Below are 24013 nucleotides of genomic sequence, written 5' to 3'. Positions count from 1 at the left end.
AAGCTTTTCATAACCAAAGGATTTGTCTTAGTAAATGGAAAGTAGAGACAGAAAATACTTCTCTTTCTCTCTTTCATCACCCCCAAGGGATACAGACCTCTGCTAATCATTTCCCAGCAGGCAGCTTAAAGCATCAGGACGTGAGATCTGACACTACAGGGCAATGTCCCTTCCACACCACTCCTATGTCCTTCGTGTCTCTCTCTAAATGGTAGAGAAATGTGCTGGGGCGGTATACCTAACTGGCTGCTGCAATATTACAAGGATGAGTGGTCAGGAATCAAGGAGTTATCACAACATCATGCACAATACACCAGTCCTGACCTTGCCACCTCCTCACCCCAGAAATACATAAAACAGAGTAACCCTTTCCTACTCAATTAATTCTTCAGGTCTGTTCAACATTCTACCCACAAGTTCCCCCTCTGAAAGTTTTGCCATGTACATGTCTCTCCTGGAACTTGTCACACTGTACTGCAGTAATTTACTACTTACACGCCTCTCTCACTAGACTGTGAACTGCAGGGCAAAATGGACTTTCATCCTTTATAACTCAGCATCTAGCATGGTGCCTGAAAAAATAGGAACTTCAAACAAGCTCAATCAAATTAAATCTAAACAAAAATCACCTTCTTAACAACTCAGAACCAAGTAACATTTGCTAATATGCACTATGTCCTATTACTACAGGGCTGAAGGTGTAGAATACCCTGTTCCACTGATGCACTGAAAATTTTATTTACAGGCTGGGCGTGGTGGCTCATGCCTGTAATCCCAGCACTTTGGGAGGCTGGGACGGGTGGATCACCTGAGGTCAGGAGTTCAAGACCAGTCTGACAAACATGGTGAAACCCCATCTCTACTAAAAATATAACAAATTATCCGAGTGTGGTGGCAGGCACCTGTAATCCCAGCTACTCAGGAAGCTGAGGCAGGAGAATCACTTGAACCCGGGAGGCGGAGGGTGCAGTGAGCTGAGTTCATGCCATTGCACTCCAGCCTGGGCAACAAGAATAAAACTCCAACACAAAAAAAAAAAAAAAAAAAAAATTTTATTTACATACTCCATTTGTGAAAATTATCTAGCTAAGGATTTTAACTCTAACTGAAACACAACAAAATACAAAACTTTTTTTTAAATAATAGAAGCTCACGCTGATAAATTTTACCATTTGGGGAGTATTTCTTTTAAAAATTAATGACAAATACTTAACCAAGAGATTTACTGCTTAAAGCATGATACAAAGTATTACTTCATTGTATACTCACTCTAATATTATCAATTTAACTACCTTGTTAATTACCTTCTTTGCCCATCTTAGCTTATTTTCTCTTACCTGCCACCAGATGGATTGTGCCCAGTATACCAAATATTGGTCTTGTGACAGCTGAAGGAGGAACATCTTTCTTGACTTTAAAAGAAAGGAAAGAAAGAAAAATCAAATACAAAAAGCTCACCAACAGAAACAGAAATTTAGTTTGATTTCAATAGTTACTTTGACTACATCAATTTGCATGATTTGTTTTTCCTTAACCTAAATGCACTATTGATAGAGCTATAAGTTATGTAAACTGGAGTGTAACAGCAATAAAACTGTGATAACTCCTAGAATGTATGTTAGGTTTTTTCATGGAAGAAAAAATAATCCCATTAGGAATGCCATAGTCTGCATTCCCAGTGGTGAAAAGAAACTGGCTAAGAAACTGTCAGCAAGTCAGTCGCTCATCAGTACTGACTTTGCGTGGAAGTATTTTATCACATGTCTTACTGATGACTGTTTGGCATCATCATCTTTACATTCAAACTATTCATGACCTTTAGCTTTTCAGTCTATTCAAATGGGTCTGCAATCTCTACCTACAAATAAAACATTACTGAAAGATCAAGAATAACTGAAAATACACCCACATTAAAGCTCTTGTAAGACACTAGGTTGTGTCAACATGGTATAGTAGTATAATTTAAACTTTAGAAGAAGTGTACTAACACTAGTTAAAACCAGTCAGCTATCTTGAGAGAGCAGCCACCAAGCAACAGACAAATAGGAAATGTCAAATTATCAAACTAAAACAGAGCTCTAATTCCATTTGATCAAAGACAAACTATACATAGTACCTACCAGAATTACCACATAATCAAAAAAACAGAAATTTTATAGCCATACTTGTCTTACACCCCATTATCTCATGGAATATATTTTCGTATTTCACTTCACCCACTCAAAGGCTATTTACTGAATGCCTACTCTATGGTTATTCAAATATTGTACTTTAAGAAAAAAATAAATATAGAACTCTGGGGGTGAATAGAATCTTCAAACAAGTGAAATATGAAATTCTAAATATGTTATCACATGGTATATTAATTTGCCACCAAAATTATTTCGCATTTATCTATTTGGAAAGTCAGGGTGTTCCACACAAGTGAAAAAAAAGTTTGTTTTTCACATCCCAGAAAAGCAAAACCAAAGTATAACTGGATAGGTAGATAAAACTTAGAAACATCATTTGCCTAAGAACACCTACAAGTTTTAGTCAGTGAAGTTTATTTTATTTTTCATTTATTAAATTTCTGCATAGTCATGAAAGCTTTCAAAACAAAAGCAGCTGTTAAAATTCCATACTCTTAAAGCTGAAACAACTTTTTCACTCTCAAATATCTTACATCTTACAGCTAGAAAGAAGCTTAGCTATCTAAACCAATCCTGCTAAAATACAGCTAAAGGAAAAAAATAATAAATATTATGTTTTTAAATCCTTATGGACAGTAAAATGCTACCTAAAATTTTCAAGATCATTTCTCCTTTTCACAGAAAAGGAGATAGCATAAAATTGATGCACCAACCTATGAATGAGGTAGCAAGAATAAAAATTTTAATAAGAATGCACTCAGAGATCCACACACTGACACACCTCTGAGTGATGTTTTTTAATTATTGTAATTTATGTATAAAATCTTTCTCCCTAAACTTCTAAATATGGCTGTAAAATACCTGCAAGGGTAACCTCTGTGGACACACGGTCGATGGTAAGTACGTCATCTGCTCCATCATCACAAGCTTCCACATAAAATTTTTCAGGTGTGATATGCCTAAGAAGAAATGTAAAACATAAATAACTAACCAAATGAAATGAAGACTTCTAAAAAACTACTTATTATGATAATTACAGAGTATAAATTTGACATCATTTTCCCAGCTTCTAAAAGGATGAATCTGTTAAGTTTGCTGTCCTTATGAGTTCACTGCAACTCTTTTCACTTGTATATTTGATGCTGACAAGGTTTTGATTTGCTATGAAACCATCAATTTAACATATACAAAAAACGCCATAATCAAATCTAGTTTATTATATTCAACAGGGTACAGAAGGCAGCATAGTAGGACCAGAGCCTACAGAACCAGACTACCAGTAGTGTGACCTTAGACAAGTTACTCATTCTCTCTGATCCTCCTATTCCCTTTCTGTAAAATAACGATAATACCAGATTCATCACGCAACATCGTGTGAATTAAATGAGCTAATCTTTGGTAAGTACTTTGAACATCTGACGCATAGTAAGCAAGAGGTATTAGCTAAAAATAGTAAGAAATGCATTTTAAATAAAATATTTCCAGGAAATTTTTAAAAACAAATTAACATTCAGGTGGGGTGTTTTTTTAGAAACCCATATATATGTTCCTGAAAAAAACTCACTCTGGAAAATAAAAAATAAAGGAGGTAGAAACACGGTTGAGAGAGACTACTTAAAATTTATGCAACTTTGTAATTAGAGTCTAACAAAAATAACAGTTGGTTTCTCAAGAAACAACTTAAATAGTTCAGGCAAGCAACTCAGCATGGTGAGGGACTGACTCAGGATATACAAAATATTAACAGAATAAAGTAAAACTGCGTTTTCGTTTGCAGGCACTAAAACGATGCAGACTGAAGTAGAACTCCAAGTCACTGATGGAGACTGCTGTTTTAAGGTAGGCACAGGAGAAGATACAACCTTTCCAGAAGCTGAGCAAGGCTGGGGAGGGAGGCTGAGTCCAAGAACTATTTCTTTTTCCAGAAACTAATCTTTATTGTTCACAAACCAGACTTAAAAGAATTTCTATCTGTTCTATCTGTGCAGCAGCCAGTCTGAGGGCTTTTTCCTTTCCTTTTTAATTCTACTCCCACTTGCCTATGAAAAATCTCATTCAAACCCACACAACCATCATGGACATCATTTTCTATTTACCAATTGTGTATAAGCTATTTGGCATTATAGAAAAATGTCCTGCAGCAAAACAAACTTTTGACTCTTTTTTACTGTAAGTTATCTGAGGAATAATCAATCCTTAATTACCCAAATATAACTTACAACCTTCTATGGTTCATCTGTAACTAACTAAACATTAGGCTAGTTTCCTTCATTTGGGGGGATATGCTAAGTAGAGGAAAATCAGTACAACAAAGAAAGCAAATCTGCTTAAAATACAGCAATCTTCAATTTAACCTGAACACAACAATTCATTCCTTTTTATTACTGAATAGCATTCCATTGTATGGATATATCATAATTTGTTGATCCATTCATTTGTTGATGGCTATTTGGTAACTTTGGTTTTGGGTTACTATGAATAAAGAACGGTTCTAGGAACATTCTTGTATAAAAGTCTTAAGGTAGACGTTCACTTCTCTTGGTTAACTCCCTAGAAGTGGAACAGCTGGATCATAGGGCACATATATGTTTAACTTGTGCAGGAAGGGAGAAAAAGGAGGGATTACAGGCACGAGGAAACGTTTCAGGGTGACGGATACGTTCACTATTGTAATACTGGCAATGGTTTCATGGGTGTAAAAATGTCAAAATTTATCAAACTGTACACTTCCCTTTTCCATGTGTGTAGTTTATTGTATGTCAACTAAACTTCAATAAAGCTATAAAAAGAAAACAAAGTGAAAGGTCCTAAAACCAAAGAAATATAAAGAAATTCCAGACATCTAGTCTTAAGCCATTTTTTTTTAAATCCACTATTTCAGTCCGTTATCTATAGAAGATGTTTTATGGAAGCACAAGTTGCATTCCAAGTGTAAGCCATTAACATTTACCAAAAGGCTACCGCATACTAAGCATTATGCAAGCACTAGGGGCTATGCGGCAGGTGATGAATACATTCCAGGGAAAGCTGAGCCAGGAATTTCAGTGCTTTGTTTTGGGGACTCACTGATGGTAGGCACGGAATTGGGATTCAAACCAGTTTTGCAAAAGTCTAAAGGCTATAATTTTTTTTTCACCATACTCTATTACTACAATTTGAAGACATCATCCTTTGGTAGGCTGGCACAGATACATTGTTGTGTTCAAAATTGACCCTGGTTAGTAAAAAAAAAAAAAAAAAAAAAAAATTAAAGAAATGTTTTTAAAACCCAGGTTTAATAAAATTTAAAGTCTTTCCATTTAAAATAATGTTTTAAAAGTTTTGTCACCTCGAGACCCAAACACCAAGGCATCTAAAAATTCATTTGAGGAAAGGTTTCATTCCTTGCTGCCATTCTCAGCCTTCTCTCCATTAAAAAGAGATACAGGCTGGGCGCAGTGGCTCACGCCTGTAATCCCACCACGTTGGGAGGCCCAGGCAGGTGGATCAGTTAAGGTCAGGTGTTCGAGACCAGCCTGGCCAACATGGTGAAACCTCATCTCTACTAAAAATACAAACATTAGCTGGCCATGGTGGTGCATGCCTGTAGTCCCAGCTACTTGGGAGGCTGAGGCATGAGAATCGCTTAAGCTCAGGAGGCAGAGGTTGCAGTGAGTTCAGATCACACCACTGCACTCCAGCCTGGGCAACAGAGTGAGACTCTGTCTCAAAAAAAAAATTAAAGTAAAATAAAATTAAAAGAGATAGAACTGATAGGTAAGGGTGGATGACAGAATACACGTGATATGCTCAGCACTAAGAGGGGACTCCAGGCATTATTAAAATTTTACTAAATGGTTTCAGAACACTGGGTTTTAACATTGTTTTTTTACACTTCCACCGTCTTTAGTGTCTTGACAAAGCCATCACCACTGCTCTTATTTGGCTGCTTTACTTTTACATCCAGGACAAAGTTACAGGTTTCAGAAAGGTCTCAGGAAGGTGACACAGTTTTGACCACAGAGTAAAGTCCACGGGCTTTATTACATCCATTTTCTTCATAATACTCAGAGGTCTACATCTTTTAAGTTCACAGCTGTATTTTGGGGGACAGAGTTGCCATAATTTATTTCTCCAGACAAAGGGTGTGTTACCTCTTCAATAACTAATGCTATTTTTAACATAAAAAGATTATTATTCACCAAGCTCAGAAATCGAATTCCTCCACTTTTTTATATTAGGCACAAAAACACAAAGCTTGCATCTAGATAAACAGCCAACAGAGAAATGCATATTGCTTGCCCTCGACAGCTCACCCTTCCTACACTCTGACCACCTGTATTTACATAAATGTATTTAAACTCTCACCTGTAAGACCTTTAAAATGAAAATTATTTGGACAAAAATCAATGAACTGAAAAGTCACACTTGTTTCCACATACAACTTTGGAGGTATAACTTAGTAGGTACATTTCAGTCAGCAATAAAGTATTTATTATAAAATCAGCTGTTCATAAGAGCACAAAAGTCATACGCACACACAGAAAAAAAACTATCTCCATTATAAGCAATTAAAGGTTTTTCTCGGCCGGGCGCGGTGGCTCACACCTGTAATCCCAGCACTTTAGGAGGCGGAAGCGGGCAGATCGTTTGAGGTGAGAAGTTTGAGACCAGCCTGGCCGACACAGTGAAACCCTGTCTCTACTAAAAATACAAAAATTAGCCAGGTGTGGTGGCGCATGCCTGTGATCCCCGCTAAGGCTAAGGCAGGAGAATTGCCTGAACCCAGGAGATGGAGGCGGCAGTGAGCCAAGATCACGCCATTGCATTCCAGCCTGGGCGACAGAGTGAGACTCCGTCTCAAAAAAACGTCAAGCAAATAACAAGAACCAAGGCACTTTTTAATTCTAGGAAATTAAAAACATTTAATTTATAATTTATAATTTTATAAAATTTATATAAATTCATAAAATTATAAATTTTATAAATTTATAATTTATAAAAACAAAACATTTTTATAAAGAAATGTAATTATGATACACCATGAGGCTTCATTTGAACCACAGCTACATAAACCACAGCCCAGCCTAATTTGAGCATTTTTATAGATATGCAGTAAAATAACAGAAGTTGCTTAAAAAAGTAGATGCCTCTGTTATTATAAGCTTTGTATACTACTTACTTTTAAACCATATACATAAGATTGAAATAAAAATAAGATTTAAAAACTGTATTACAGGCCGGGCACAGAGGCTCACGCCTGTAATCCCAGCACTTTGGGAGGCCGAGGTGGGTGGATCACAGGGTCAGGAGATCGAGACCATCCTGGCCAACATGGTGAAACCCGTCTCTACTAAAATACAAACAAAACAATTAGCTGGGTGCGGTGGCGCGCGCCTGTAGTCCCAGCTACTCGGGAGGCTGAGGCAGGGGAATCGCTTGCTTGAACCCAGGAGGTGGAGGTTGCAGTGAGCTGAGATCACACCACTGCACTCTAGGCTGGCGACAGAGCAAGACTCCATGAGGTTAGGAGTTCAGTCAAGACCAGCCTGGCCAACATGGTGAAACCCTATCTCTACTAAAAATACAAAAATTAGTCAGGCATGGTGGCAGGCGCCTGTAATCCCAGCTACTCAGGAGGCTGAGGCAGGAGAATCGCTTGAACCTCGGAGGCGGAGGTTGCAGTGAGCAGAGATTGCGCCATCGCACTCCAGCCTGGGGCACAAGAGCGAGACTTCGTCTCAAAAAAAAAAGTATTATAACAAAGTATACAAATAAGAGTAATTATGGATCAAGGTAGAGATGTCTCACTCAAAAGTCCTGAGGCCTTTGCTTGATCTTCTCTGAGAGATGCTGTTGGAATCTAAATTGCTGATGCTGCCATCGGGCTATTCTGATAATGTCACTGAAAGTAGTATCTCTAGGCTTAAGAATTGGAGCAATGAAAATGTGAACAGTGACTGCCAGGGAATCAACATTTCGAGGGATAGTAATTATAAGTAATGACTCACAATTCTGTTAACCATAACAGCAGGTATCATCCTAACTCACGGAACCTACATATATGCCCTTACTCTTCTCTTCCTCTCCTTTCATTTCCCACCACTTTTGTATTGGTCTTAATACTGATCTGAAGCATAACTGTTTTATGTAATAAATTTTATTCTACGTTTTATGCTTCCTGGGCTTCATTTCAAAAGCCAGTGAAATTAACTTTAACTCTCTAGCATTTAAACAGTCAAAAACAATTAGGTAAACATTCAGTGGTATAATTTTTGCTGGTGTGTATTGTTTTATTGCTATTTTTGTGTTTAAATCTTTACCAAACAAGCTATCATATTACTTATTTTATGAAATGGATTTCAGAAGACAAGATTCGATCCAAGAAGATTATTTGGTCATTATCTATACTGTTGATAACAGATCTCTAAGGTTCAAAGTAATACTGTATACTAAAAAGGGTTCTGGTCCTATATAAACTATCTGGTGAGGTGATTAGCCTCCAATTCACTATTAACTCTAACTGAACAAGAATCCTACCAAGTATCTGTCAAGACAAGACGATCCGATATCTACCCAGAGTTCTGGTTCCCATTAATAAGACACATACTATGGAAGATATATCAAAATAGCATAATACTTGTATAATAATCGCTCCTATTTTGACTACCTTCATTCAGTTCGTTATTTTGCTTTTAAGGATTACTGTCCAAGCATGGCATAAAAAAGAAAAAGCGGTTGGGTACAGTGCTCATGCCTGTAATCCCAGCACTTTGGGAGGCTGAGGCAGGAGGACTGCTTGAGCCCAGGAGTTTGAGACCAGCCTGGGCAACATGGCAAAACCCCATTTCTACAAAAAATGCAAAAATTAGCTGGGTGTGGTGGTATGCACCTGTGGCCTCAGCTATTCAGGAGGCTGAGGTCGGAGGATCACTTCAACCTGGGAGGCAGAGGCTGCTCTGAGCCAAGATCGCACCACTGCACTCCAGCCTGGGCAACAGAGCAAGAGCCTGTCTTAAAAAAAAAAGAAAAGAAAAGAAAAGAAAAACAAAGCAGGAGGATCTTGAGGCCAGGAGTTTGAGACCAGCCTGGTCAACACAGCGAGATCTCATCTCTACAAAAAATGTTGAAATAAAAAAAAAAAAGAAAGAATCAACACTTAGGTTGCTTCCTCCTTTTTGACTGTTGTGAATGCTGCTGCTATGAACAGGGGTATACAAATCTCTCTTTGAGACCTTACTTTTAATTATTTTGAGTATCCCAGAAGTGGAACTGGGACTAAAAGCTAAATGCAACAAAGGCAGTTCTGGTATTACACTTAATACAAATGCATTTAATCTTATAGTCACCTGGGATTCAACAGCTCTTAAGAGTGTTTTTTAAAAAATTAGTCTTGTTAAATTTTAAGAAAAGCAATATCTTTAATTATAATATTAACATCAAATATTTTTATTTTCTTTCAGTGTTGGCATTGTGATTTTCTAGTGTCTGAAAACATTTATCTCCCATGTAACATTCACGTCTTATTTCAGACAACTAACCTCTTTAAAATCCTGTCAAATCAATGAGTAAAACTGGCCCACTACAAAAACATTACTACTTACCAACCTCATACCCATTAAAATGGCTATTATCTAGAAGGAAAAAAAAAAAAAAAAACCCAGGATAGAAAATAACAAGTGTTGGCTATGATGTGGAGACACTGGAATCCTGGTGCTTTGTGGGTGGGAATGTAAAACGGTGCAGCCACTATGGGAAAACAGTATGGTGGCCCACTAAAAATTAAAAATAGAATTCCCGTATGATCCAACAATTCCACTTCCGGGTATATACTCAAAATAACTGAAAGTAGGGATTCAAAAAGGTATTTGTATACTCACATTCATACTGGCATTACTCACAACAGCCAAAAAGGTGGAAGCCACCACCTATGTGTCTATCAACAAATGAACAAATGAAATGTGGTACATACATATAATGGAATATTATTCAGCCTTAAAAAGGAGATTCTGGGCCGGGCACAGTGGCTCAGGCCTGGAATCCCAACACTCTGGGAAGCCGAGGTGGGCGGATCACGAGGTCAGGAGATGGAGACCATCCTGGCAAATGCAGTGAAACCTTGTCTCTACTAAAAATACAAAACAGTAGCTGGGCGTGGTGGCGGGCACCTGAAATCCCAGCTACTTAGGAGGCTAAGGCAGGAGAATTGCTTGAACCCAGGAGGCAGAGGTTGCAGTGGGCCGAGATCGCACCACTGTACTCCAGCCTGGGCGACACAGCGAGACTCCATCTCAAAAAAAAAAAAAAAAAAAAAAAAAGGAAATTCTGACACATGCTACAAAATGGATGAACCTTAAGGACATTATGCTAAGTGAAATAAACCAGTCATAAAAGGACAAATACTGCCACTTCATGAGGCATCTAGAGAAGTCAAATTTATAGAGACAGAAAGTAGAATGGTGGTTGCCAGGGGCTGGGAGGATACAGAAATGGGGAGTTGTTTAATGGGTACAGAGTTTACTTTTGCAAGATGAAAAGGGTTCTAGCGATGGATGGTGATAATGGTTGTATAACATGAATGTGCTTATTGCCCCTGAACTGTATACTTAAAAATGGTTAAGACGGTAAATTTAATGTTTTATTTTACCACAATTTTTAAAAATAATGAAACCACTACTTTGCATAGGAGCCACAGTGATATGTCAAAAAACTGTAGCAAGAACATATTCCCTCAAAAATCTTACGTAAAGAATTTGGCTGGGTGCAGTGGCTCATGCCTGTAATCCCAACACTTTGGGAGGCCGAGGCGGGTGGATCACTTGAAGTCAGGAGATCAAGACCAGCCTGGCCAACATGGTGAAACTCTGTCTCTACTAACAATACAAAAATTAGCCGGGCCTGGTGGTGCATGCCTGTAGTCCCAGCTACAAGGGAGGCTGACGCACGAGAATCACTTGAACCTGGGAGGTGGTGGTTGTGGTGAGCCGAGACTGCGCCACTGCACTCCAGCCTGGGCAACAGCGTGAGACCCCATCTCAAAAAAAAAAAGAATTAAATCAAGGTCTTAATGATCAAATTTAATACATCTCTGGTTGAAAAGACAGAGGCACAACACTTTACTAGGTTTGGTGAGCAAAAAGAAAAGAACTTTACAGTAAAGAAGGATCCCCTGCACATACTACACTCATAGGCAGAAGGTGCTCCTACCTCCCGCATTCATCCTCCCTTTGGGTACCTCCTCACTGAGCCCTCCCTGCTTGCCTCTCCTATAGTTCAAGTTCATCACAGACTCCCCAGGGGCACAACCCAATTCCAAACCAGTTGGTGTTTCTAGAAAGACTCATTCTAATGCTATCCTCTTTCTCAAAACTCTGTGTTCCCACCTACATCCTATTCCCTGAATGCCCTAAAACCCATTCTCTCAACCAGACTTCTTCACAGGACTAGGTCCAAATTCCACCTAATCTGAAGCTCTAATCCACAGCACAATCTACCAGAGCCCCACATCTTCCAAAGAATTCTCTTCTACCAGCATGTTCTGGTCCTAACTCAGCTATGTATGCCCAGCCCTAAAATATTTCAGAGTGCATAAAAACTACCAGGATAGCTAGTTAAACTTGCAGATTTCCACCGCTCAACCCCAGAGATTTTCACTCAGTAGGCCTAATGAGGGGCCCTGGAATATGCACTTAAAACAAGCATACCAAGTCATTTGATGTAGCCTAGCACTAACCTAGGCTAGCCAGGTGAGCCTAGGTAAGCCTGAACTAGCCTGAACTCCCAGCCAACTAATGTTCTGGATACAAACCCCATATTGTCTGTGCTAAAACTCATGAGAATAATCTGAGCTGCCCTACACCCTTCCCTCCACCGGGAGACTTCTGTGAATAATATGAATGTTCATTATATTGAACAGATTACATGTGTCTGTATCACAAGGTAGCTCAGGTTACATCTGTTTTCAAGGTTGGATCATATCTGCCCTGACTGATGACCTCACAGTTATGAGACTCTTTTAAAAATGGCAATTTCCTGAGGAAACAGTATTCTTCAGAGGCATGCTGCAGCCTGATGCAGTATCTAAAGGATTCCCTGCCTTACACCTAGTTTCAACTGACCTTTTAAAAGAAAAAGAAAAAAAAAGAAGAAAAAACGCTTTAAATGTATCCAATAATTTTGCACCTCTAACTTTCCACTGAACCTTTTAGAAAGTTATTATGAGCTTGAGGTCTGAGGGGCATAAGAAGTGCCCAAACCACATTTGATGTCATTTCCCTGCAAAGGAAATGTAACACCTATGCTGAACTGCCAAGGTATTTTAGCTTATATATAGGGATAGATAAGCTTCTTAAAAATTACATTTCCTGTCTAATTATTTTGCAATTTCAAATTTATCACTGTCTGACATTATCCATGCCTATACAAAGGGCTTAAAAAGAAAAATGGAGTCTAAAAGGATATTTAGAACTGCCTGGAAGTTTAAAAAGTATGAATTTTAAATTCTGAGCAAATCAATATTCTGTTTTCCACATTAAACATATGGAAATTAATATGGACATGTCAACTATATTTGGTTGTAAGTGACTCATTTCAATACCTGGCATGTCTGAGGACTAAGGTGAGAGCAATCTGATAAGAGAAAAAAAGGTAATATGGATAATGCAATGGAATGGACAGATCACTGGACTCTGGACCAGCCGTATTCCAAGGCTAGCTCTACCATGGCTTGGCTGTATGATCTGACTTTGTGGCCAAGGGCAATTATTAGACTGTTTTCAACAATGACAGGATACATATCAACCTATGACCTCACAGAGACACTGGGAAGACAATATACATGAAATGACTTTTAAGCTGTGTTTCTTCAAAAGGATACATTCCAAATTACCCTAGACTGTGTTCTTTTTGCAGTGCTAGTACGTGGTCTATACTGGAAAGTTCCTTTCATTTACTCAGTTGATTCACTGAGGAGCTGCTCTGCACAAGGCTCTATGTTAAGTACTGAGGAGGACTAGAGAAGAAAATGTTATGGTGTAAACTGGTTGGAGAAACAAAGTACAGCCATGTGCCATGTATCAATGCTTTGGTCAACGACAGACTACACATATGATGGTGGTCCTATAAGCTTATAATACCATATATTTACTGTACCTTTTCTTGTTTATGTATGTATACATACACAAATCTTTACCATTGTGTTGCAACTGCCTACAGTATTCAGTACAGTAACCTGCTGTACAGGTTTGTAGCCTAGGAACAACTGGCTATTCCATATAGCCTAGGTGTGTAGTAGGCTGTACCATCTAGGTTTGTGTAATTATACTCTGATGTTTGTACAAAGAAGTTGCCTAACATATTTCTCAGCATGTATCTCTGTCAGTAAGAGTCACATAACTGTGTACATAATGATTTCATTTCTAAGTGACAAAATGAGTAGTTCAAACAGTACTACGGATTGACCATTCTAGCTTTCCATCCTCTTGTCCATGAGAAAGTAAACGCACTGTAAACTGATCCTAAGAGACAGAATATATAAATCACGTAAACATTTGGTGTCTAACCCCTGTTACAATAATTTTTCATTTTTGGCTTTAAAAACTGTTACCAGAACTCAGTGAAGGAGAAGACATGGAAAGAAAACATTTCTCAAAGAAGGTACCTATGAGGTACACTAAGTACTTCATCTAAACTCTCTTTGGGCCAGGCACGGCGGCTCATGCCAGTAATTCCAGCACTTTGGGAGGCCAGGGTGCATGGATCACTTAAGACCAGGAGTTCAAGTTTCGGCAACATGGCGAAACTGAAAAACAGAAAAAATCAGCCAGGCATGGTGATGTGCACCTGTAGTCCCAGATGCTTCGGGGGCTGAGGTGAGAGGATCAATTGAGCCTGGGAGGCTGAGGCTGCAGTGAGCTGAGCTCACACCACTGCACTCCAGCCTGGGTGACAAGTGAGACCCTGTCTCAAAAAAAAATAAAAATAAAAAACTCTCTTTCAAACCTTACAATAATCCTGTGAAGTATCAACATTCCCATTTTACAGATTGAAACACCAATTCAGAAGGATTAAGTACTATGCCCAGGACACAAAACAAGTAGTCACGTTAAGATATGAATCCATATCCATTCTGACTAACAAAACCTGAGATCTCTTGGCTCTACCATGGATGTGACCAGTATGTAAAGAGAAATGAGAGGAAGAAGGCATTCTGGGTAGAAGGATCAAAATAACACCCAAGTTTGAAGCTAGAAGGGGATGAGCCAAGTTTTGCAGAAGTGGGGGAAAGGCTCTGGGCAATTACGGGAAATAAATTAGGCGACAGATTATAAAGAGGCTAGAATATACAGATGGCTAAGAAATGCAAGCTTGATCCTATAGGTCAGTAAGATGGAACTGAAAATTGTAAGCAGGAAAGCAGAGGATAAAACCAGAGCATTAGAAAGGTGAAATTCAACAGGGCAGAGATGGGCTGGAGAAAAAGCATGGCATAATGCAGACAGAATTATTATTTAAAATCCCAAGTAGGACAGGTGTGGTGGTGTGCATCTGTAGTCCTAGCTCCTCAAGAGGCTGAGGTGGGAGGCTCGCTTGAGACTAGGAGTTACAGGCTGCAGTGAGCTACGATCAAACCACTATACTCCAGCCTGGGCAACAGAATGAGACCCCATCTCTTTAAAGGCAAAACGAAACAAACAAAAAAAACCAAGCATTTCAACATTTAAATAAATCCTTTTAGCAATCCTTTTGTAATAAAATAATCGAACTATCTCTTGTGCATGGATATTTCTTAAAACACATCTCTAGACACATTTTAAAAAATGGCTACTATCTCCTACCAATTCTTATACAGAAACCAATTTCACTTCTAAATGCATCCAAAAAAGAATACTCCTTAGGGCAGGAGCCACATTTGAAAACCTTCAACAGCAGCCTCAGAGCAGGAAGGGCCAAAAGGAAGGAATAAAAATGGAAATTCTAACTCATAAACCCCTTGGTAAAGAAAAAGGTGCAAAAAAGTTGTACCTTCACATTTACAGAAACGCTCTAAACTTTTTTTTCAGGAGGAAAAAAAGCTAGGACTGACAAATGAGAGAATGACTTTCACATAACCCCAGTTTGACTTTATCACCCAAATAATTTAAGAGTTTCCACTTCTCACAAAAATCAATATAAAAACATCATTCTTACTACTTAAGGGACAAATTTCCTTTCTCTTTTATGTATGCGAGGATTTTGGTTTGTTTTAAGGCCTGAACTGGTTAAATTTAGTGTTTTGGCAGCTGAAAAACAATCATCATAATTCTCAAGTTCTCCATCCTATTCAATCTTTGCCACGCTAAGCTGCATGAAGCCATGGCTCCATATGGCTTAAACACATTTGAGACCTGGTGTAGGATCACATTAAACCCTTCAGTGCCTATCAGATAGACAATAACCTAATTAGCTAGCAGAGCACATGTGACAGTGGCCTGGCCAGAAACGCAGCGGAAGACACTTCCTTCAACTCTTTCACCAAAGACGAGGTGAGCACTTTGCAAAGGGGAACTGGGAGAAAATAGGGAAAGGTGGAGAGGAAAATGTGGAGGGAAGTGTGCAGCTAGGGTTTTCAAAGAACATTACAGTAAACAGAAATGGCACCCACAGGGGGTGCACTGTAGAAAAAGCAATTATCTTTTTTGCAACACATACAATGTGGAATAGATGACCTCTCTGAATTTTGCACCTCTAACTTTCCACTGAACCTTTCAGAAAGTTACTAGTGAGGTTGAGGTCTGAGGAGCTTAAGTGCCCAAACCACATTTTGGTGTCATTTCCCTGCAAAAGAAATGCGATATCTATGCCTAACTGCCAAGGTATTTTAGCTTATATATAGGGATAGATAAGCTTCTAAAAAATTACATTTGTTTCTCCTACCAGATATTCCCAGGCTGTGGCCACCAGATTTTCAAACAGCCTAGGGGTAAAGCATTAAACACGAAGTGAGTACAACAAAATTATTCACAGACAAGAAAAGTGTGGATGCTAATGGGTAACACTAAGGGAAATAAACACATGTTGTTTTTAATCCAAGACAAACCAAAACCCTTAAAAACACCTATTGTATAACTCTTAACAACCACAGCCTCTGTATCAAAGACTCAAGAACTTGGATTTACCGAAAAGTCAATTTGCAGTACCAAAATTATCGAGATTAGCTTCTGGCTGTCGACATAGACTTAAGAACCTGCTTTAGGCTGGAGCTGTCTAAACTTTAAACCAAAGTAAACTCCTTCAGGACCTTAAGACTATTGACTGTACTTTAAATTTTTTCTGCACACTGAAGAGTGGGCAGGCAGGCTTCGGTACCCAGATAGGCTGTAACCAAAACAAAGATTTGTTGATTTGTGTGTAGACTCTAAATTGCTGCTGTAGGTACGTTAAGTAAGAGAAAACTCTTTTTCTCTGTTAAGTCATACAGATAAATTTAGTCGGTAGCTCTGCATAGAAAGTGGGGACAAGCGTGCACTGAAGGGCCACATCATAACGCCGACCCCGGCTCGGTGGGGGCCAGTCGGCAGCTTCTCTCTTCAGCCGTGGGCGCTGGGGCCGAGCACGGTGGAGAAAGGCCGGCGAGCCGCTGGTTCCTGGCCTATGGCTACTCGGGCGAGGCCTAGGAGAGGCCGCGCCGGCTGAGGAAGACCGGTAAATGCAAGGAGCTCCCACACCCTATCTGCAATCCGGGACTCAGAAGCCCTCCCCGAGGCCAGGGCCCGCACCTGCCGCCCCGCCCGCCGCGCCTCAGGCCTCCGGCCCGTGGGACTCACAGCTTCAGCTGCTCGTAGGCCGCCGTCGCCATCCTGCACAACCACCTCCTTCCTTCTCTCTCCGCCCGCCCCGCCCCGCGCCGCCACCTCGGCTACAGCTCTACCGGTCACCCTGGCACAGCGGCCCTAGCTCCCAGCCTCTTCCCACCCCTTTCCCCGCCCCGCAGGAGAGCCGGCCTGAACGGGAGGCGGTGGAGGACAAATTAGTGCGCGAGCAAGAGCACGCGACAGATGCCGCCGACGCGGCGGGTTGGAGTGCGACGAAGAGCGCCGTGACGAAGCCGCTGCGGATTGGTGGGGCGCGTTTTGGGGAAAGGCAGAGCAGCGGGAGCGCGGCGCAAGGGCAAAATGGATCGTTGGTACCCGGAAGCCCGTTCAAACTGTATAAGGGTGATCAGCTATCGCGGAGGAGGACTTACCAACTCGGGGCCAGTGGCGCAATGGATAACGCGTCTGACTACGGATCAGAAGATTCTAGGTTCGACTCCTGGCTGGCTCGCGATGTCTGTTTTGCCACACTTGACCTATGTACTACGAGGTCTTCTAAAGATATATATTCACAATGTGAAAGTGTTACAAGACCTTGGAAAGGTGTAGGGTTAGAATGTGAAAGTTAAATATCTGAAATTTTGATGCCGCTTTGCTCACAATGTCATCCTTTATCCTTTAAACCTGGAGTTGTCTGAGGTGGTTTGCAAACTGCAAAGCGCCCTGTTCCCAATGATGCACCTGAGAAGTCTGTAAATGGGGTAAATTTAGGCAAACACACCTGGAAAAGTGGCATTTTGGAGTGGGGAATGCTGTGGCCGGAGGTTAGCAACCGGATGATGCAAAAGCGCATTTAAGGCAGCAGTTCTGGCCTTTCCCCGCCATGGAGCAGAAGCCCCCATAGTGATGTGAGAAGCGGCGCTGTCCCAGTTTACTAGGATGGGATGGGCTTTGGATCTAACCAGCAGCGAAGAAAACCTGTAGTGCGGCTGCGCGCGGTAGTAGGGGTCCACAAAGCGTCAGAATCTGCAGCAGCCCCGGCCTTTGCGAGCTCCAGCTCCGAAGTCAACCCGGCCCCCAAATTCCACTGGGAAACCTTAAGACACCGGTGTTTTTACCGTAAGAAGACCTCAGGTAATCTAGTATATTACCCCTCATTGTACGGATGCGCGACTTGGACACCCGAGAAGGCGCGAAACGTCTGCGGCCTAAAGGGACTCGAACCGGGGGATTATATGAGTCATCGGACACTGTCCATTAACCAATCACTCAATCGATCAATTAATTTCCGCAACATAACGTTTTCCCCTGATAAAATTATAGATGTTTAAAATATATAAAATTATTGGGAATATTAACGCGATTCCCACCCTAAATCATTACTATTTTTTTTTTCTTAAAGCCTTTTTTGCTTCTATATTTTTTAACATGGGCATACTTGCACATGTGTTTTTCCAAATTGGGGTTGTACGGAAATGGGTTCCTCATTTTGTCTCCTTACCTTTTTGTCTGAGATTTAAGGTCATTAAATATTCTTTGAAGATATTTCATCAGAGAGCTAGATATTTTAAGCAGAATCCTTATGCTGGGAATTTGGGTTGTTGCCAGTTTAACACCTAGAAAAAATGATGCTGCTTAGGAGTTCGAGACCAGCCTGGGCAACATAGCAAGACCTCATCTCTATTTACTAAATAAATAAATAAATTTTAATTAGCCAGGTGTGGTGGTGTGCACCTATAGTCCTAGCTACTCAGGAGGCTGAGGTGGGAGGATCACCTCAGCCCTGGAGGTTGAGGCTGCAGTGAGCTGTTACCATGCCACTGCACTCCAGCCTGAGCAACAGAATGAGACCCTGTGTTGAATTATTATTATTTTGAGACGGAGTCTCGCTCTGTCACTCAGGCTGGAGTGCAGTGGCGTGATCTCGGCTTACTGCAGTCTCTGCCTTCCGGGTTCAAGCAATTCTCCTGCTTCAGCCTCCCAAGTAACTGGGACTACAGGTGTGTGCCACCACGCCCGACTAATTTTTTGTATTTTTTAGTAGAGACGGGGTTTCACCGTGTTAGCAAGGATGGTCTTGATCTACTGATCTCGTGATCCGCCCACCTCGGCCTCCCAAAGTGCTGGGGTTAGACGTGAGCCACTGTGCCCGGCCGAATTATTTGTCTTACAAATTTCTAGAGGTGGAACGACCAGGTGGACATCTGTAAGACTTTTTAAGACTTTTGTTACTTTCTAACTGCCCTCCAAAAAATTAAACCAAAACACACTTCCATCAACAGCACCTGTTTCTCTGTTTTCGTGCATGCTAACCAACACTGGCTATTATAAATTTAACCGTGATTTGCAATTTTCATAATTGGAATATGGAACTTCCTTTTACATGTACTTCTTTATATATTTTCTCTTGATGTATTGAATTTTTTCTTACAAATTTGATTTTTTAATGTATTAAGGGTATTAACTCTTAAATACATTGCAATCTTTTTTCCAGCTTATGATTTACCTTTTCAAAATTTTTTTAACGGCTGGGCACGGTGGCTCATGCCTGTAATCCCAGTGCTTTGGGAGGCCAAGGCAGGTGGATCTCTTGAGGTCAGGAGTTCGAGACCCGCCTGGCCAACATGGTGAAACCCTCTCTATTTAAAAATACAAAAATTAGCAAGGCATGGTGGTGTGTGCCTGTAGTCCCAGCCACTCAGGAGGCTGAGGCAGGAGAATTGCTTGAACCTGGGAGGTGGAGGCTGCAGTTGGCTGAGATCACGTCACTGCGCTCCAGCCTGGGTGACACAGTGAAACTCTGTCTCAAAAAAAAAAATATATATATATATAATATATGTATATATATATATATATAATATATGTATATATATATATAATATATGTATATATATATAATATATGTGTATATATATATATATGTATATATATATAATATATGTATATATATATATAATATATGTATATATATATATATTTGAACTTGTAGTAATTTTCACTTTTATATATTCAAACTTACTAATATTTGGTTTCTTCTATTATATGATCTTTTAATGTTTTGTTCTTATGTTGTTTTTACCATTTACTTTAATCCATTTGTCATTTATTTTGTTGCCATTTATCATGATGTAAAGATCAATTAATCTTAAAACCTGACACACTTTATTGAGCAATTACTTCATGCCAGAAACTGCTCTAATTCCCTCGGATGAATTCAATCATTCCTTACAACAATTGTTGTACCCGAGCGAGTTAGAAAAACGCCACACTTTAAGACGAATTAAGAGTCCTTTATTAGCCGGCGACCGAGAGACGGCTAACACTCAAAATTTTCTCAGCCCCGAGGAAAGGGCTAGATTTTCTTTTATACTTTGGTTTAGAAAGGGGAGGGGGGGGTCTAGTTAAAACAATTTTACAGAAATAAAGTAGGCAAAAAGTTAAAAGAATAAATGGTTACAGGAAAGTAAACAGTTCCAGGTGCAGGGGCTTTAAGACTATTACAAGGTGATAGACCTGGGGCTTTGGGCGTTATCAATCAGATGAATTCCTGGGAATTGCGGATATAGCTTGCCACCGTATCTTATCAGTTAATTGCATTCTTGGATGTGCTGGGAGTCAGCTTGCACAAGTTAAGTCCTTGAGGAAGGGGTGCCAGTGAAAGAGCCAAGATGGAGTCTGTCTGGCTCTCTTAGCTAAGGGAGAGTCAATTCAGGTGGAAACAAGGCTAGGTGATTAAAGGAAGAGGGAGAGTCTAAAAACAGGGTTAGTAAAAACAAGGTTGGGCATTACACAATCCCATGAGGTAAATTCAGTTGTTATCCCCATTTTTACAGATGAGGGAACTAAATTGGCTTAAGGTCATGGAGCAATTGAGTTATGAAGCCTGAGATAGAATGTGAGTCTGGGTTCTTGACCCCAAGGCCATCCTGCCCTGTGGACTCACTGTACCCCAGAAGACACCGCATGAGTAGGTTCAAGGACAGTTCCCTGTCTGGACATGGATGGCAGTCACATCTGCCACTTACCCCTCACCCCTACTAATTAGCAACAAGAAGACCCCATTTCTAGTCCTGATGATGCTTTTACCCACTATCTCTGGGCTCTTGGACATTTCCTCTCCTTTAATAAAATAGGGGTTTAAGTTGCAGCCTGTCTCATAGGCTTTAGGGGGAAAAGAAATGCTTCCATATGAGCAACCGCCACCCATTGTCATGTAGAAGGAACTAAGAGAGGCAAAGTTTGACGTTTCTTTACCAGTTGGGAACCATAAACCAAGGCCTTTGTGACATTCAGTGAGACTGAAAACCAGAAAATAATCTGGCAGAAACCCCATTCTTCTGGGGTTTTTAAAGGCCAAACAAGCCAAAATCAGATTCCAAGGAAACCAATGTTCAGGATAAGGAACTAGCCAATGATGGGTAATATAAATTCATATCTTTAGCCAAGTTTTTCCTATAGTAAAATTGTTATATAAATATAACTTTTTACAAAATCTGCCAGAGGCCTTCCAATGGAGACAGTCCAAGCTGCAGATGAAGCTTGTTGGCACATCCAAATAATCTCTACAACCTACTTTTAGGGCCAGCTCCCACTTATAGACCTTTTAATATAGTAGTTAAAAAAATTTAGGCAGATAGGGTACAGGAGTCCTTGGTAAGACTTTTCTTTTAATAAAAAGCAGCCCCCCAAACCATTTCTTTTCCAACAGAAAGCAGCCTGAAAAGTCAAGCTGCAAGCATAAATAAGCAAGCTAGAAGCTTGCACAGATAAATGCCGGCAGCTGCACCTGGAAGCCAGGTGCATCCAATATGGAAGATTTCTCCTCCCTTCTGTTTGTTGCCATGTGTGCAGGTGTCAAGGCTCTGGCCAAGTAAAAAACCCTATCTGCATAATGAAAGATCAAGGTGGAATGGCCAGTTTCTTCGAGGGCTATGTAAATGGCACACCTGGTCAAACCAATCCCTTGGGCTCTATGTAAATCAAATACCACCTCTTCAAACCCCCTCCTCTATATATCAGACTGCTTCCCGCCAGGAATGGGGAGATCCATTCGGAGTCCTCCTCCCTCTGCATGGGGGAGCTGTTCTCTTTTTTCTGCCTGTTAAACTTTCTGCTCCTTAACCCACCCACGTGTGTCCGTGTTGTTAATCTTGGCACGAAACAACAAACCTCAGGTATTTCCCCAAACAACGGAGCCGATTCACTTTGATCCATTTGTATGTCATGGAGTCTGGCTTCCTGCCGAGTTTTCAAATTGGGTGTCCCCTCACTTTCACTCCATCACAGGCTTGCCGTGGACCAAGTCTCATGGGCAACACAGGGCCCAGAACCGCCTGTCCTTGAGAGCTAGGATTAGTTGGAGGGACATGTATGTGACCAAGTGGTGGCAGTCCCTGAGGCTGCCTTACACACCTGGACATATCCACATAGCCAGAGATTCTCTTAGAAGTGTCACACATCTAGGGCTGTCGCCTACCTGGGAACTTCTAACCAGATCTCTCTGACCATAACCCACAGGGTATGACCTACTCTGTTTTTTTACACCTAGAGTACAAGGTCTCAATCATGTTTGTGTAGGAAGCATTTCTGTTTTCAATCCAGGGAAAATTGCAAACCCCCACTTTCAGGGATTCTTGAAGAAAAGGCACCCAATAACCTAGGAATACTCTTTCCTCTCAAAAAACGTTCGTTGGAGTCTGTGGTAGGCTGACTAATGCTCCTCCTGTTACCGGTGGAGGGTGTCCAGGTTCTTGGCGTCTTGATAAAGAAATGGACAAAACGCACAAAGCAAGTAAAGAATGAAGCAACAAAAGAGATTTATTGAAAAACGAAAGTACGCTCCACAGGGTGGGAACAGCCCAAGCAGCTCAAGAACCCGGTTACAGAATTTTCTGGGATTTAAATACCCTCTAGAGGTTTCCCATTGGTTACTTGGTGTACACCCTATGTAAATGAAGCAGAGGTCCATGATCAGTTTGATTGGTTGCGGGAGGGGACCAATCAGAGGCTGAAGCAAAGTTACAAAGTTACACCACCCTATACAAACATCTGACTGGTTGTGTAAAATGACCAATCAGAGGCTGAAGTTACAAAGTTATACTCCTATGCAAATGAAGACTTGGCCTAAGACCAGTCTGATTGGTTGTGGGAGGGGATCAATTAGCGATACTTTCAATTTTTCACCTGCCATGCAGAAAAGGGGCTGGGGGTGGGGAGGTTGCAAAGGGAGTAGGCCTCTGGTCCTTTTGTTACTTGAGCGTGGAAAGTTGGGGTTTTCCTTTTGTCTTAGTTCTAGGAAGTCAGCCTGAATTGGCCTTAGGAAGCCAATTCCATGCCTCCAGACCCTATCTCCTGCTTCCCTCCCCTTCAGAGATGTCCCTGTCCTCCTCACCAGAACCTGTGAATATCTTATTCTGCAAGGTAAAAGAGGCTTTGCAGATGTTATTAAGAATCGCAAAATGGGAGATTATTCTAGATTATCTGGATGGGCATAATCGCAAGCATCCTTACCAGGAGGCAGGGAGGGTCAGAGAGGAGGTGTGACAATAGAAGCAGCCAGAATGATGCAGCCACAAGCCAAGGAAAATGGGCAGCCTCTAGAAGCGGAAAAGGGGCAAGGAATGGGCAGTCCCCTATAGCACCTCTGGAAGCAATTCGCTTCTGCCGACCACCTTTGGCTCGTGTCTAGGATGACAGAATGATATATTTGTGTTGTTTTAAGCCACTGAGGTTGTCGTAATTTGTTAGAGTGGCCATAGGAAACCAATACAGACTTTTCAACAGAGCAGCAGTGAGCTTCTCCTCACAGCCTCCTGTGGCTTTTTGACTATGTAGCTTTGATGAAGAAGTATACTGATGGACAATTTACTGCCTCCCATCAACCAGAGTAGTAGGGTGGTCAAGACAGCGCCCTCTGGATGAGATGGCCTGGGATGGAGTACTTACTGTTTATTTCACCCTTTTGTGTCTCAGTTGTCTTGTCTATCAAATGAGGGATGATAAAGAACATACAGTCCTTGGAATAACATCTGCTATGTGATGAGCGCACGGGAAATGTCAGCTATTACAGCTGCTACTGCTTCATCACAGCACTTAGAACCAGATCAGATA

The 24013-nt window shown here is 40.8% G+C and overlaps 1 protein-coding gene and 1 non-coding gene across 3 annotated transcripts in view; one reads left to right on the top strand and one right to left on the bottom strand.

Moving 5' to 3' along the window:
• SACM1L (SAC1 like phosphatidylinositide phosphatase) overlaps positions 1 to 17283 on the bottom strand; it is a 55816-nt gene extending 38533 nt beyond the window's left edge. The window contains exons 1-3 of one of the 2 annotated variants that reach the window (XM_004033988.5): positions 16916 to 17283; positions 2994 to 3091; positions 1338 to 1412 (exon numbers count right to left, since the gene is read on the bottom strand). In XM_004033988.5, the coding sequence (XP_004034036.1) occupies positions 1338 to 1412; positions 2994 to 3091; positions 16916 to 16947 (205 nt within the window). In that variant the 5' untranslated portion in view covers positions 16948 to 17283. Of the gene's footprint in view, positions 1 to 1337; positions 1413 to 2993; positions 3092 to 16025; positions 16061 to 16915 lie in introns of those variants that run through there. The other variant, XM_055382179.2, reaches the window with a different exon arrangement.
• Positions 17284 to 17341: 58 nt separating this feature from the next.
• Positions 17342 to 17414, top strand: TRNAR-ACG (transfer RNA arginine (anticodon ACG)). Its single transcript has one exon. It is a non-coding gene; the product is annotated as a tRNA-Arg (tRNA).
• Positions 17415 to 24013: the final 6599 nt, after the last annotated feature.

Source organism: Gorilla gorilla, chromosome 2 (assembly GCF_029281585.2).
Source record: "Gorilla gorilla gorilla isolate KB3781 chromosome 2, NHGRI_mGorGor1-v2.1_pri, whole genome shotgun sequence".
Lineage (NCBI taxonomy): Eukaryota > Metazoa > Chordata > Mammalia > Primates > Hominidae > Gorilla > Gorilla gorilla.
The sequence above is the reverse complement of the archived record's forward strand: the minus strand, read 5'-3'. Positions and strand labels throughout refer to the sequence as shown.